General features: G+C 40.9%; 2 protein-coding genes across 9 annotated transcripts in view; one reads left to right on the plus strand and one right to left on the minus strand.

Moving 5' to 3' along the window:
- Window positions 1–247: 247 nt before the first annotated feature.
- LOC147619461 (membrane protein PM19L-like) lies at window positions 248–3,992 on the plus strand. Its single transcript, XM_086773533.1, has 4 exons — window positions 248–474; window positions 1,636–1,810; window positions 3,297–3,345; window positions 3,695–3,992. Exons 1-4 carry the CDS (start codon window positions 354–356, stop codon window positions 3,788–3,790), a joined length of 441 nt encoding a protein of 146 aa, XP_086629659.1. The 5' UTR covers window positions 248–353; the 3' UTR covers window positions 3,791–3,992.
- Window positions 3,993–5,094: 1,102 nt separating this feature from the next.
- The window catches only part of LOC147619462 (Pentatricopeptide repeat (PPR) superfamily protein), a 46,233-nt gene continuing 38,636 nt past the window's right edge, over window positions 5,095–12,691 (minus strand). The window contains exons 2-6 of one of the 8 annotated variants that reach the window (XM_086773135.1): window positions 6,960–7,078; window positions 6,407–6,586; window positions 6,268–6,315; window positions 5,741–5,780; window positions 5,095–5,609 (exon numbers count right to left, since the gene is read on the minus strand). In XM_086773135.1, the coding sequence (XP_086629261.1) occupies window positions 5,487–5,609; window positions 5,741–5,780; window positions 6,268–6,315; window positions 6,407–6,586; window positions 6,960–7,078 (510 nt within the window). In that variant the 3' untranslated portion in view covers window positions 5,095–5,486. Of the gene's footprint in view, window positions 5,647–5,740; window positions 5,860–6,267; window positions 6,316–6,406; window positions 6,587–6,959; window positions 7,079–12,691 lie in introns of all 8 variants that reach the window. The other 7 variants (XM_086773136.1, XM_086773132.1, XM_086773131.1 and 4 more) reach the window with 7 other exon arrangements.

The following is a 12,691-nucleotide window of genomic DNA, read 5'->3' on the forward strand; positions in this document are numbered from 1 at the left end:
ATTATGTTTTCTTGATTTCATTTTTGCTAGATGATAGATCTAGCTGAGGATTAGCACGGCATTGTTGGTTTTTTTGGGCTTGTGTAGATGCACCATGTGGTGCATGGAAGACATAAGGGACGTTGGTGTTAGAAGTTAATATGCACACATGGTACCATATGTGGTGCATGGAAGAGTCAATTCACATATAAGGGAGATCAAAAAGGTTATGGATTTGGAGGGGTATGAAGCCGTTGACGATCACAATTGATAAATGAAGGCGTAATTAAGAGGAGTTTATTATTAATCAAGGATTCAAGCTTTGCTCTTCTTGTTGTTAAACACAGCAGCTTCTTTAATCACTCAAATTAATAATGGCCTTCACGCGCGCCATCACCTTCCCTCTCCTAATCCTCAACTTCTCGCTCTACATGGTCGTCTTAGCCTTGGCTGGTTGGGTCATGAACATGGCCATTGATACCGATTTCACCACAGGTAACCTTAATCTCCTCTTAACACCCCATTAACAATAATTAATCACCTTATCGTATCGATCTCTCTACAAATCTTCTCTTAATCACCCCATAATAGCCCACAGGTAACCTTAATCCCCTCTTAACACCCCATTAACAATCAATTAATCACCTCATCGTGTTGATCTCTCTACAGGTAATCTTAATCTTCTCTTAATCACCCCATAATAACCCATCGCTTAATGCTCTTTAATAATCTCACAATGATGAAGAAAGAAAACCCAACAGGACAAAAGAATCATTAGCATGCATGTTATTACATGCATACCAATGTTTCCTTGATTAGCCATTTTTTTATACATATTGCCATGACCCATGACTCATGTTTAATTTGTTTATTGGCATGTGGAAGAGAGCCCTGTTAAATGTATGTAAAATATATTTTTCGGGCTTATATTAAGTAGAGTGAGAGTAGATTCTAGATGCTTGCATATAAAATGGAACAAATGATCTATATAGAAAATCATTAGCACCACTTACAAAAAATAAAGCTTTTCTTAATATTGATATTTCGATTCATTTTAAGATATAAAATAAAAACATTTTTACATATATAGAGATATATATATTGCATTTAGCCCACTTATATTGAGTACAACTTATTTGAATATCTAATGTGTGTGTGTGTGTGTGTGGGAGGGGGGGGGGAGGAGGAGGAGGAGGAGAGCTTAATGGAAATCTAATGGTCAATATTGCATACATATGTGTGTGTAAAGAGAATAAATTCAACTTATATCCTTTAATAATAAAAAAATCTGAAATTTATTTATTTATTTCTATAGTAAGATCTGCCCTAATGTACTAAAGATAGATTAGTGGATGAAATATTTGATTTTACTAAATGTAGTAGGGTGATTGTGGAGTTGGATTGATGTGGGTGTCAACAAAGGTCAATTGATTTGATAGTGATTTTCTTCTATTGTGTGTGTGTGTGTGTGTGTGTAAGCAGTGACAGAGAGCTCTACAACAATCTGTGTGTGTGTGTGTGTGTGTGTGTGTGAGTGAGAGAGAGAGAGAGAGAGAGAGAGAGAGAGCGCTTTACAACAATCTATTTGATAGTTATTTTTCTTCTCTTTTGTGTGTGTGCGTGTGTGTGTGTGTGTGTGTGTGTGTGTGTAAGCAGTGACCGAGAGCTCTGCAACAATCTATTTCATGATATTTGCACTGATAGCTGGGGCAGTGGGCATGGGGTCGGTGCTGAGTGGTTTCCATCACATGCACGCGTGGACCTTGGAAAGCTTCAGTGCCAGTGCTGCCACTGCCATCGTCGCCCTCATGCTCACCCTCGAGGCCCTCGGGTTAACCTCTAATCCTTCACTAATAACCACTTAAATCTAACCTCACCCTTCGTGGCCCTCGGCTTAAATTCTGATCCCTCGCTAATAACCACTTAATCTTAAAACAATAACAACTTAATCTATGCTTACCCACCAATAATCTTCTTCTTTTTGGGTTACCCACCAATAATCTTAATACGAGGTACTCACATTAGGTTGCTTAAATTATCACTTAACATCAATTAGGTTTGCTTTAATTATCACTTAACCTCAAGTAGTGGCCCTACTTAACCGCCAAGTAAACCACTCCCAATTAAATGATTTAATCACGTGTATAAGCCATAGGATTTGGCTCTTATGATTTGTCCCTCCCTTACCTTCATTTTGAGTAACTAATCAAACAATGTAAGCTGGCCTGCGTTTGCTTCAATAACTATCACCACTTAACCCTAACCTTACCTCCCTAATTTATTTACCTAACCTTTGTAATCACAATAACACATTAATTACCACCAACCCAAATCTGACTACCCAATTTAAATGGTTAAATAAAACTAATCACATATTGTGGCCTCTAGGTATGCGCAGTTAGCTACCATGCTAAGTAGAATGTCTTCAGTTGATGTGCCATATTTATCACTCCTAAGGCTATAGGGTTTATTGCAATCCCTAACCATTAAGCTAATCCTAACTACCAAATGTAAGGTACATACTATGATCCCTCGTTAATCATCAATTGATCTAACCCCAACTATCATTTCTAAGCTCATTTTATTCTCTTAAAAGATTTTATCCCTCTCATTTCCCATTAATCACCCACGTAATCCAATTACATATTATTACCCCTATCATTTCCCATTAATCACGCACTTAATCCAACCCTAGATGATCGACAAGTAACATCCTATTTCATTTAACCCTAAAAACCACTACTTCATTTAACCCTAACAATCACTATTTCATTTAACCTCTAATATCTTAGCCAGTTGATTAGATGGGCAAGGTGATACTAATTAATTATACTAATGTTATACTTATGTCAAGGTGATACTAATTAATTATACTTATGTCAGGTTTGGTTTCTTGCAACTCTTTTCAAAATTGATGTAAATAGAATTTGAATCCATATACAGGCGCATTATTTACTGCATGGCTTTAATGCTTAATACCATACCTTATTTAATATTATAAAAGTCACATGTACTTAATTCCTTTTTCCCCCCTAATTTTTGATTAGTCGGGCACATTAGAGAGCTACAGAATTCGCCTCTTTTATCACAAAAACATAATTAGTTTAATTGCAGCTTTTATTGGCCAGACTGACTTCTGATTAGTGTAACTTCTCTGTCAAATCTTAATTTAAAAAAGACAATTAAATTTGCCATCAAAATGTGAATTCCTGCAAAGCAATTACACAATGGAGGTCACTAATAAAGCGGATAATGTGTCAACTTTGATCACTAAAATGTTAGAATTGATGCATTTGTATTTCCATTATCTTTTGAAGGCTTGCATCTAAGGAGATCAACACGGGGGCGTTCAGGCACCCAAAACTGGTAAAATACAAATATGACTATTTGTATGTTGTTATTGTTTAAAGACTACATTTTATATTATTTATGATAAAAATTCATCACACCATTATACAGACTGACTTTAAAATAGATCTCACTATGGTGAGAACACAAGGAAATCATAAGATAAAATTCTCAGAGATTGTGGATGACTTTGAATAAAGATTGCCAATTATTTCCCACACAAAATTAATACCTCACTATGATGTGGTAAATAATAAGACAGTCTTATTTCATGCTCCCAAGTGTGCTTTTCTTATAATGTTAAATGAAGTTCTTGTTGTTTTTGTTAAGTTAGATATTACATATTTAATCACACTATTTTTTGCAGAAAGCATTGGAGGCCCTTGTCATCATTGTTGGGGGAACACAGCTGTTCTACGTGATTGCTCTTCAATTGGGGAAAATTAGTGGTGACTTCTCATAAGGGAATGCATTAATCTGAAAAAAAAAGATTATTCTCCACAATTTAGCCTTACCATAGTAGTATCACATGTTCACCTCTGTTTATCCACCCAAGTTCACATACCCTAACCTTACACATGCTATAGTCAAGCTATCAAATCCTTGTTGGTGCTAAATATTAGCCCACATTTGTAACTCTTTTTATTAATGATAGCCTTATTATGTTGCATATGAAAAAATCTTATTTAACCTAGCCATCTAAGGTTACAAATATGCTAACATAATCTCTATATTATCCAATTGTAAAACGAATAATGAAAAAGATCTAATTTAACCTAGCCATCTAAGGTTACAAATGTGCTAAGCTGATATCTCTAGATTATTCACGCTATGCTTTCTTTGAAACTTTTTTCCCCAATTTTATTATAAAGCAATTGAGTTTTAGATTGATAATTTTTTACTCAATGGATTATTTTGTTTCAATTAAAAAGTATAGTGACCACCTGATTTCAAAAACTTATATCAAGTATAAGTTTAATGTTTATCCTCTTTAAAGTTCATCTCACCACTATACCAAAGCCAAGTATACCACTCGAGGCTTTTTAGTAATGTGTACTAAAACAGAAGAAAACTTCATTGGCCAAAGACCGATGCTTGAAGAAGTTGTTGAAAATTGAAGCCTTTACTTCAACGGGGCTTCAGAATCAGACAGATGGTCTGGCTACTGGCCTCTTCCAAAAAACAAAGCCTGTGACAAGTCTGACAATGCTACTACACTCATCCAGTGGCTGGCTGGCACTTACTGGATTCACAAGTGGGCCCGAATGGATGTGCTCGTTATAAGCCAACCTGAGACAAACAGTCAGGGACAAGAGGAGAGGAAATAAGCAATACCCGCTTTACTATCCATCTCAAGTCTAGACACACGAGCTATCCATCAACTTTTCAAGAAAGTCAACAAAGCATGGTGTGCCTAGTGAAAGGGCTGTCCATCCCAGTCGTGTTTTGCATGAAGCTGGCCATGATGTGGACGAACAAGCGGGCCTCCGAGAGTCTGATGGTGGTGTCTGTAGATCGTGACATGGAGGAGCAGGTGGCATTTGATGCAAGGTGTCCACAGAACATGTGAACTTGATATACCATGGACATCCCTTTGCATTGAATTAACCTTGGCATGTAGGGTACACGGACCAATATACTGACACCATGGCAAGTTACATCTTTTTACCCCTTAGACAAAAAAAAAAGAGGGGGGCAATGGGGGTGTCCAATAACTGCTAAATATGGGACACTTCATCAGAAGACGCTTGTGACTCGCCTTCAGGGTAAACACAAAAGAACTCTTTCTATCAAAACAGAGCACAAATAAGAAAATACAATATTGAAGCTTGCCTTGTAGATGGGAAACTTCATCCCAGACACTTGCAAATCCCCTCTTGAGTTAAAACACAACAGAGCTGTTTCTATCAAAACAGAGCACAAACAAGAAGATACAAAATTGACCCGCAACAACCTGATTCATGTAGGTAAAAGGCCATCTCAGCCGAAGGGAGCCTTTACCAGTAATCGCAAAGTGTAGACCAGATACAATTGAGAAGCTAACCCAACCCAGATAAAAGATAGGGTTCTTCCCGACAAATAAATGGCATTCTATATAAAGTCCTTTTAACAGCTAGGAAAATGTTCCAACATTATGGCCTTGATGGATGGATATCTGCTCACTTTTGATTGCTTCGCTTTAAATACTTGGCTTGTTTTTTTTTGTTTGATTGCCTACTTGCTTGTTTGTAAGATTGTTGCCATGTGACGCCAATTACAAGATGAGCTTGCTGGCTCAAGTACTATATCCAGCATAGAAAAATTCAAAGATGAATTGGACTGTTGTGAGATAAATAGCGATCATTAGTACCCCAAGAATATGTGGAAGAGACTCGAAAGAAGCATAACTTAGTTTGAGTTGTTAGTGATGTACCTTCATCAGGAGGAATGTTTGGTTGTTCAGCAACAATGCTCTGCAAGGCTCCCATATCAGCAGGGCTGCCGAGTTATCCATAAGACTTGAGGACTGTATCCGTTTCTTTAAATAAACATCTACATATATGTATATATATACTAGGTGAGACTGCAAAACTGATCCCTACCATTGGATATGGTTAAAAAAGGAAGATCTTATCTTGGTGGGTGGAAAAAAACTTAGTAATACTCGTAAAATTAACAATAATTGTCTATTTATATTAAAACAAGGGTTTTAAAAAAGGTCGCAAATTTGATCCCTACAGTTGAATTTTAGTTAAACAGGCAAGATTTGATCTTTGGTCATTGGATGGTGTTTGTGCAAGTGTCTTCTCTGGCATCTTCTGTCTTCCGTTGATAGGGCAGTATTTAATAATAAATTATTCACATGCAAAGCCCAAATTATTGCACTACAACTGAAGCAGAAACAAGAGGCTACTCGCATAAAGCTTTTCCTTCACCTAAGACTCTGAAAAGAAAAAATACCTTGAGTGGTATGAGAGGGAGTTAACAAAAGAAACCTTTAGTTGATACCTGCAGGCAAAGAGAATTTATTGGCAACCTGTATAAAAATAAAAACTCACAAAAGATTAGTTGAAAAAAGATTAATTGCTAAATTGCTTACTCATCTCTATGCATGATAAAGAGCTTTTCTAATCCTTCAATGCACTCATGAAGGCTTGGGCCAAGGCCAAAGCGTTGTTGAGCTTGATTTGAGGTCGGTTGAAGCTTTTCTGCTTTCAAGAGTTGGGATGATTCACACCATAGTCTCTCGAGCGCATCTCTGATTCTTTTGAAATCATCCCTACAAATACACAACCCACCTTTAGATGTGTTTGGAATGCTCAAGCTATTATAGGTAGATTAACAGCACAAACACCATTGCCCTTCTTCTGAATTTGCATGCCACTAGAAATGGAAAAGATGGAAGTGGAGGTATAACTGCATTCAGGTGGGTATAAGAGCGTGCAGGCAGGTGAGGCATGCCAGCACATGTGCATCCATGTGCATTCAGGTGGGTATAAGAGCGTGCAGGCAGGTGAGGCATGCCAGCACATGTGCATCCATGTGCATATGTGTGTGCACACACACACGCACACTGTTTTGGTGTTTTGTTTTTAACTTGGAAAGGGAGGAGAAGGGGGGAAGGAGGGGAAGGCAAGAGAGGACAGACTTACAGTGCTTTATGTATAGCAATGAATATGCTTTCTAATGTCTCCACTTGTTTTGCTGGCAAATCATTGACTATACCCTCTACTTCCTTTAGCACTCCAAAGTTTTCTATCTCCGTGATCATCTGACAAAACAAAAAAGAATAGTACTTTTGCCAATGTGACATGCTAGGTTGGCAAAAAAGATTGAGCCTTTTTCTAAGGCTTTGAAACTAAATTATGGTTGAACAGAAACCAACTTTCTCCTGACTCCAAGGTGTCTGCTTAAGGTCTTCAACTTCATTGTCAATCCATTGAGCAACGGCCAGAACATGCAATTAAGCTTCAAATAGTGCAGGCAGATAAATAGCTGAAAATAGCCTGCCTGTTGCCCCTAACTAGCTCATTACCACAGATGTTGATAGAGTGTGCACAGAGCGGAAGCAAGGGGAGCAGCACATGTGCTGAACTGAGAGTGCAAGAGAGAGAGAGAGATATGAAGACAAAGGGCTGATTATACTGCAATGAATACAATCCCGAGCAAGAGACCTTGTAGTCACATAACTGAAGGATACAAAAGGGAGCAGGTGTGTCAACACAACTAATCAAGATGCGAATGGGAGAGGCCAGCCCACCCATATATAGGTATGGGGCTGGGCCACTCGCCGACTGGTCATCAAGGACCCGACCTGGGAAAAATGCCAATAAAATAGGGGAAAAATAGGGTGGCCAGCCCACAATCAAAGGCCATAAAAAGGGGACAAATGTGGGCAGCATACAGGGATGAAATGCTAACACCCCCTCTTAGCACCGGATGCTGAACAAACTTCAAGAAGCTGAAGATGAGGAGCCAAGGAAGCCTAAGACACCGTCTTGGTGAACAAATCTGTTGCATTCTCTACTAAAGGCATATCCTCCTCTTTCATTTCACATGACGCAATCGTGAGAAGATCCTACATGCTGCAAGAAAACTCGTCATTTAAGAGGTTGTACAATTAGCTATCTCTAACTACCTAAATACTCTACATTGGTAATTTGCTACCTTATCATGCACATGACAAGCCATGGTCGCCCAATATGATGTTCGTCGGGTGTGGCTGAACTGTATCCACGCATGTCGAAGGTCGCCAGAGCCGAGCATGAAACACAGGATTCTTGGCGATGCAACTCTGATTGTCACTCCAAAGAAGAGTACATCCGGTAGGAGGAAAGCCAAGTTCTCCCAAGACTGGGTTGGGGATCCGGATACTCGGCGTCGACCATTGGTTGTGTTTTCTCACTTGGGTTGGGAGTCATTTCATGAAGCAGTAAAAAGCAACCTACTATGGTGCTTTCCTGCAGAGGCAAAGTATTGATAAAACATGCCAAAATCCAGAGTACCACTCAAGTACCGAAGCACCTTGATAGCACACCGCCAATGCTACTGACGGGGCTTGGATGTGAAAGAACTCAATAAGTTGACTCCGAAACAAACGTCCAATTGGGAGTAGGTCAACCATACCAAACAACTGACAAGAACCCGATACTATCCCAAATCAATCCCTAGGGAAGCATCAAGAAGAGAGAGCTTCTCACTAGTATCCATTGAAGAAGATAGTGGTCTACACCCAATCATCTAAAACCTGTCGAGAATCTCCCATGTGTACTTTTGCTGAGAAAAGAAAATTTCCTGAGGGGTCTACCAAATCTCAAATCCAAGAAAGTAATGCAGAAGGCCAAGATCCGTCATCTCAACTCTTGCTCCAAAGCATCCATGACTGAACGGATCCCAACAAAATAAGAACCTATAAAAATGAGGTCATCAACATAGACCACAATGATAACAACTAACCTACATCTCAGCTCACAACAACTTTGCCGGCCTGTTGGTCATAAAGACGAAATGCTTTGGACACAGAACTATATCCAAGAAAAGTCATACACTGAGACTTCAAGTCCAGCTTAGAGCGATGCTCCTTGGGCACATGCACATACGCCGAACAGCCGAATACCCGCGAATGAACAACAAAGGGCTTCTCACCATGGAAAGCCTCATATGGAGTTTTATCTAGAAGAGCAGTTGTAGGAGACCTGTTCTGAATATAAACAGCAGTAGAAGCGCCTCAACCCAGAAATGTCGAGGTAAAGAGGAGTGCTCAAACATAGCATGGGACATCTCCATAATAATCCGATTCCTCCTCTCTGCAACTCCATTCTGTGATGGAGAGTATGCTATGGTTAGTTGTCTCCGAATGCCCAGATCCTTGCAATACTGTTGGAACTCCTAGGATGTAAAATCACCCCCTCTGTCAGTTCTGAGAACCTTGATCGAAGAACCGGTCTCTTTTTTCACCTCAGTCCTCCAATCACGAAAGTGCTGAAAGACCCCATCCTTGGTCTTCAAAAAGAAAACCCAAGTATATCTCGAGAAGTCATCCACCATCACAAGCATATATAACGCCTTACTCAAAGACGCGGTACTCATCAGACCCCACGCAAGTCTGCATGAACAAGAGATGTCGAAGATCTGTGTGTCGCATCCTTCGAAGAGGCGCCTCGATGTTGCTTTCCTTGTAAGCAAGACTCAAGAGGAACATACGGAAGCTGAAGCCTTGATGGTCCATAAACCCTCGACCAACCCATCCTTTGAGGCTCGCTGAAGAAGTTGATAGCTCAAATGGCCAAACTCAGCATGCCAAAGAGCTGAAGAAGAGCCGTGAGGGATCAAAGCGGTCAATTTGTATAAGCGACTACCTTGGACTCCCTGAGCCAAGGTGTTACCAGTCTCCTTATCACAAATAGTAATTGACTGTCGAGAGAAGATCACCTCCGCACCTTCAGCTCTGTAAAGGGCACTCACTAACAAAAGGCTACATGCTAAATCCGAAATGTAAGGAACATCTCGTCATTGGAGGAGCGGAAGATGGGAATGGTGCCATGTCCATGAATTGGCACAAAAGAAGAATCACCCAAGGTGATAGTGCCTGTCTTGGCAGTAAAGTCCTCGAACCAATTCTGACGAGGTGTCATGTGAGCAGTAGCACCGCTATCCACAATCCAAGACCTGGCCCGAGATGCCACAAGCGCAAGTGCACGAAAAGTACCAACTAATAGGAGAATACCATCATCCTTCTTGGTCTGGGACACTGCTGTAGAGGTAGAGTCCTTTCCTTCTTTATCCCGCTTCTTATAACATTGGGACTGTTTATGACCCTTCTTGCCACAATAGTGACATATACCTAGATGAATCCAGGAACATGCCCAAATTCACCTTATAAGAAAGTGTAATTTATAACCTCATGGTAATGATCCACAAAACTCCATCATGCATAGTATGGACTAGATACTACGACATCCCCACTAACGTCATCAATGCCCAATAGTGGGTGTAGAACTTGATATCAATATATGCCCACAGTAGTGACGCTCCACGTCCTTGTTTTTAGAAGATTTGTCTTTGTCTTTGTCTTTGTCTTCGTCTTTGTTGTCTTTGTCGTTGTCGTTTTCCTTGGAGCTCTTGTCACAACCCCCTTTCCCTTTCTTGTCCACTCTTCCCTTTTATCTCGAGGAGCCAAAGCTCCATCAGAACCATTAGAGGTGCCGATTCCCTCTCAAAGCAATACTCAATCTACATAATGGAGGAAATCACTTCCTCCCAAGTAATTGGAACTCGAGGAGAAGAAACAAGAGACTGAAAATAAGCATCAAACCGCTCTAAAAGCTTGGAGAGAAGCCAACTAGCCCTATCCTAAGTAGAGATATTCTTGCCACATACAGCAAGCTCGTCTCGGAGATCTTTCATCTTCGTGATGAAAGCAGATAAAGAAGGAAAGGCGGAAACTAAAAGATTCATAAGCTACTTTTCCAAAGCCAAAATTTGTCCCAGAGACTTAATCTCGTAAAGATCTGCAAGGGCCTTTCAAACTTCATGTGCCTCATCTATTGTACGCACATGAGGAGATTAAGTCCATAGTATGGACTCCTTGTGCCTCTCACTGCCTTGACTTGCTTATGGACTCCTTGTGCCTCTCACTGCCTTGACTTGCTTATGGAGGACATAGGCAAGTGGGTGAAGACTGTGGTGACACAAGCCACTCAAATTGTCACTTTTTTCAATCAAAAAGTCAAGGCCCTTGCTATCTTCTGCCATCACAGCGACTTGGAGATGAAGAAGCCATCCTCGATGCGCTTTGCCTACATGTGGCTTCTTCTAGAGCGCCTTTATGATGTCATGCCTAAGCTCCAAGTAACAATGGTTTCACCAGAGTGGCAGGAATGGATACATGGTGAGATACCTTCGCGTGTCAATGAGGCAAGAGCCATTCAATGGCTATGCTTAAGAGAGGAGTTCTGGCACTAGGTCCGCGCCCTAGTCATTGCGGTTACTCCCTTGTATAGGGTTTTACGCATGACAGACATGGAGGGGACTACTTGAATGAGTGCACAGAGCGGAAGCAAATAAGCACTAGAGTGTGCTGAGCAGAGAGTGCAAGAGAGAGATATGGAGCAACTATGCTGAATATACTAGAGTGATACAGTCCCAAGCAAGAGACAGAAAGTGTCTCATAAGTGAGGGAGCAAAAGAAAGACTAGGCAAGATGAAAAAGTGAGAGGCCAGCCCACCTATTTATAGGTAAGAGGGGCTGGCCGACTGGACATGATAAACTAGCCGACTAGAAACAGTGTAGCTGGCCGACTGGGAAAAACATATCCAGGCTGGGAAAAAACCCAAAAAAACATATAATAAAAGGGGTAGCCAGCCCACAATCAAGGGCCATGAAAAGGGACCAAGAGGGACACCAAATATGGGCAAAAACTGGGGATGAATGTGCTAACATCCCCTCTTAGCACCAGATGCTGAACATACTCCGAGAAGCCGAAGATGAGCAGCCAGAGAAATCGGCTTGGTGAACAAATCTGCTGCATTCTCCGCTAAAAGACAATACTCGCAAATTCCAACAAGAATCCGTTCACGAACATAGTGATATTGTATCTCAATGTGTTTCGTACGAGCATGAAACACAGGGTTCTTGGTGATGGCGATGCAACTCTGATTGTCACACCAAAGAAGAGTAGATCCGGTAGGAGGACAACCAAGCTCCTCCAATGTCATGTGCATGAAAATGCCATGTACATTCTCAGGGCTAATCCAGAAGGGATAGCCAAGAAAAAGACCATTTGGAGCACAGGGTGTAGTTTGGACTTGGAGCAGGGGCTTGGATTGGCATTGGAAGGCATGGAAGCTGTTGTCGGCTGTACCAGAACTAAGTAAGCAAGCGCTTCATTTATTGGAGTCCATGCCCAGTCAGCTGGCCGACTGCTGGTCGGCCACTTCCCCAAGGAGTCCAAAGGCCTATAAATAGGCCTTTGGCTCATCATTAGAATCATTCATTCCTTTAAGGGATGGGTCATAGTTAGGGACTGTTTTGGTGATGTTCACCTTTTCAAGAAGACAGCCAAGGGCTGTAGATTTGTAGGTACCTTTTTATACCATCAGAATATACTGAATTTCCAGCATCTCTCTCTCTACTCTCTCTTCATGTCTGCGTTTTTGCATCAACATGTTTCCAATAGTGTTTAGGGCTGAAAGAAGACTCCCAGAGCTTCCGCATGTAACATTGGTATCAAAGCCTACTTCAAGTGTAAAGATTCAGCAAAGAAACCAGAATTTTTTCTCACTCGTGTGGTTGGCTTTCAGACGCCGGTGGACTACCCCTTTCGGAGTGACTCCTGTCCCTCGAAGGATGGTTGGTTCAGAGCCTCCAGACGTCTCCCACACA

Source organism: Cibotium barometz, chromosome 33 (genome assembly GCF_041138505.1).
Source record: "Cibotium barometz isolate CiBa-2024 chromosome 33, ASM4113850v1, whole genome shotgun sequence".
Lineage (NCBI taxonomy): Eukaryota > Viridiplantae > Streptophyta > Polypodiopsida > Cyatheales > Cibotiaceae > Cibotium > Cibotium barometz.

Excerpts from the sequence above, each read along its gene's own strand:
- LOC147619461 (XM_086773533.1), top strand. The coding sequence starts at position 354 with ATGGCCTTCACGCGCGCCATCACCTTCCCTCTCCTAATCCTCAACTTC. Across the intron at positions 475-1,635 it reads TGATACCGATTTCACCACAG|TGACCGAGAGCTCTGCAACA; the intron begins GTAACCTTAATC and ends GTGTGTAAGCAG. Across the intron at positions 1,811-3,296 it reads CTCACCCTCGAGGCCCTCGG|GCTTGCATCTAAGGAGATCA; the intron begins GTTAACCTCTAA and ends TATCTTTTGAAG.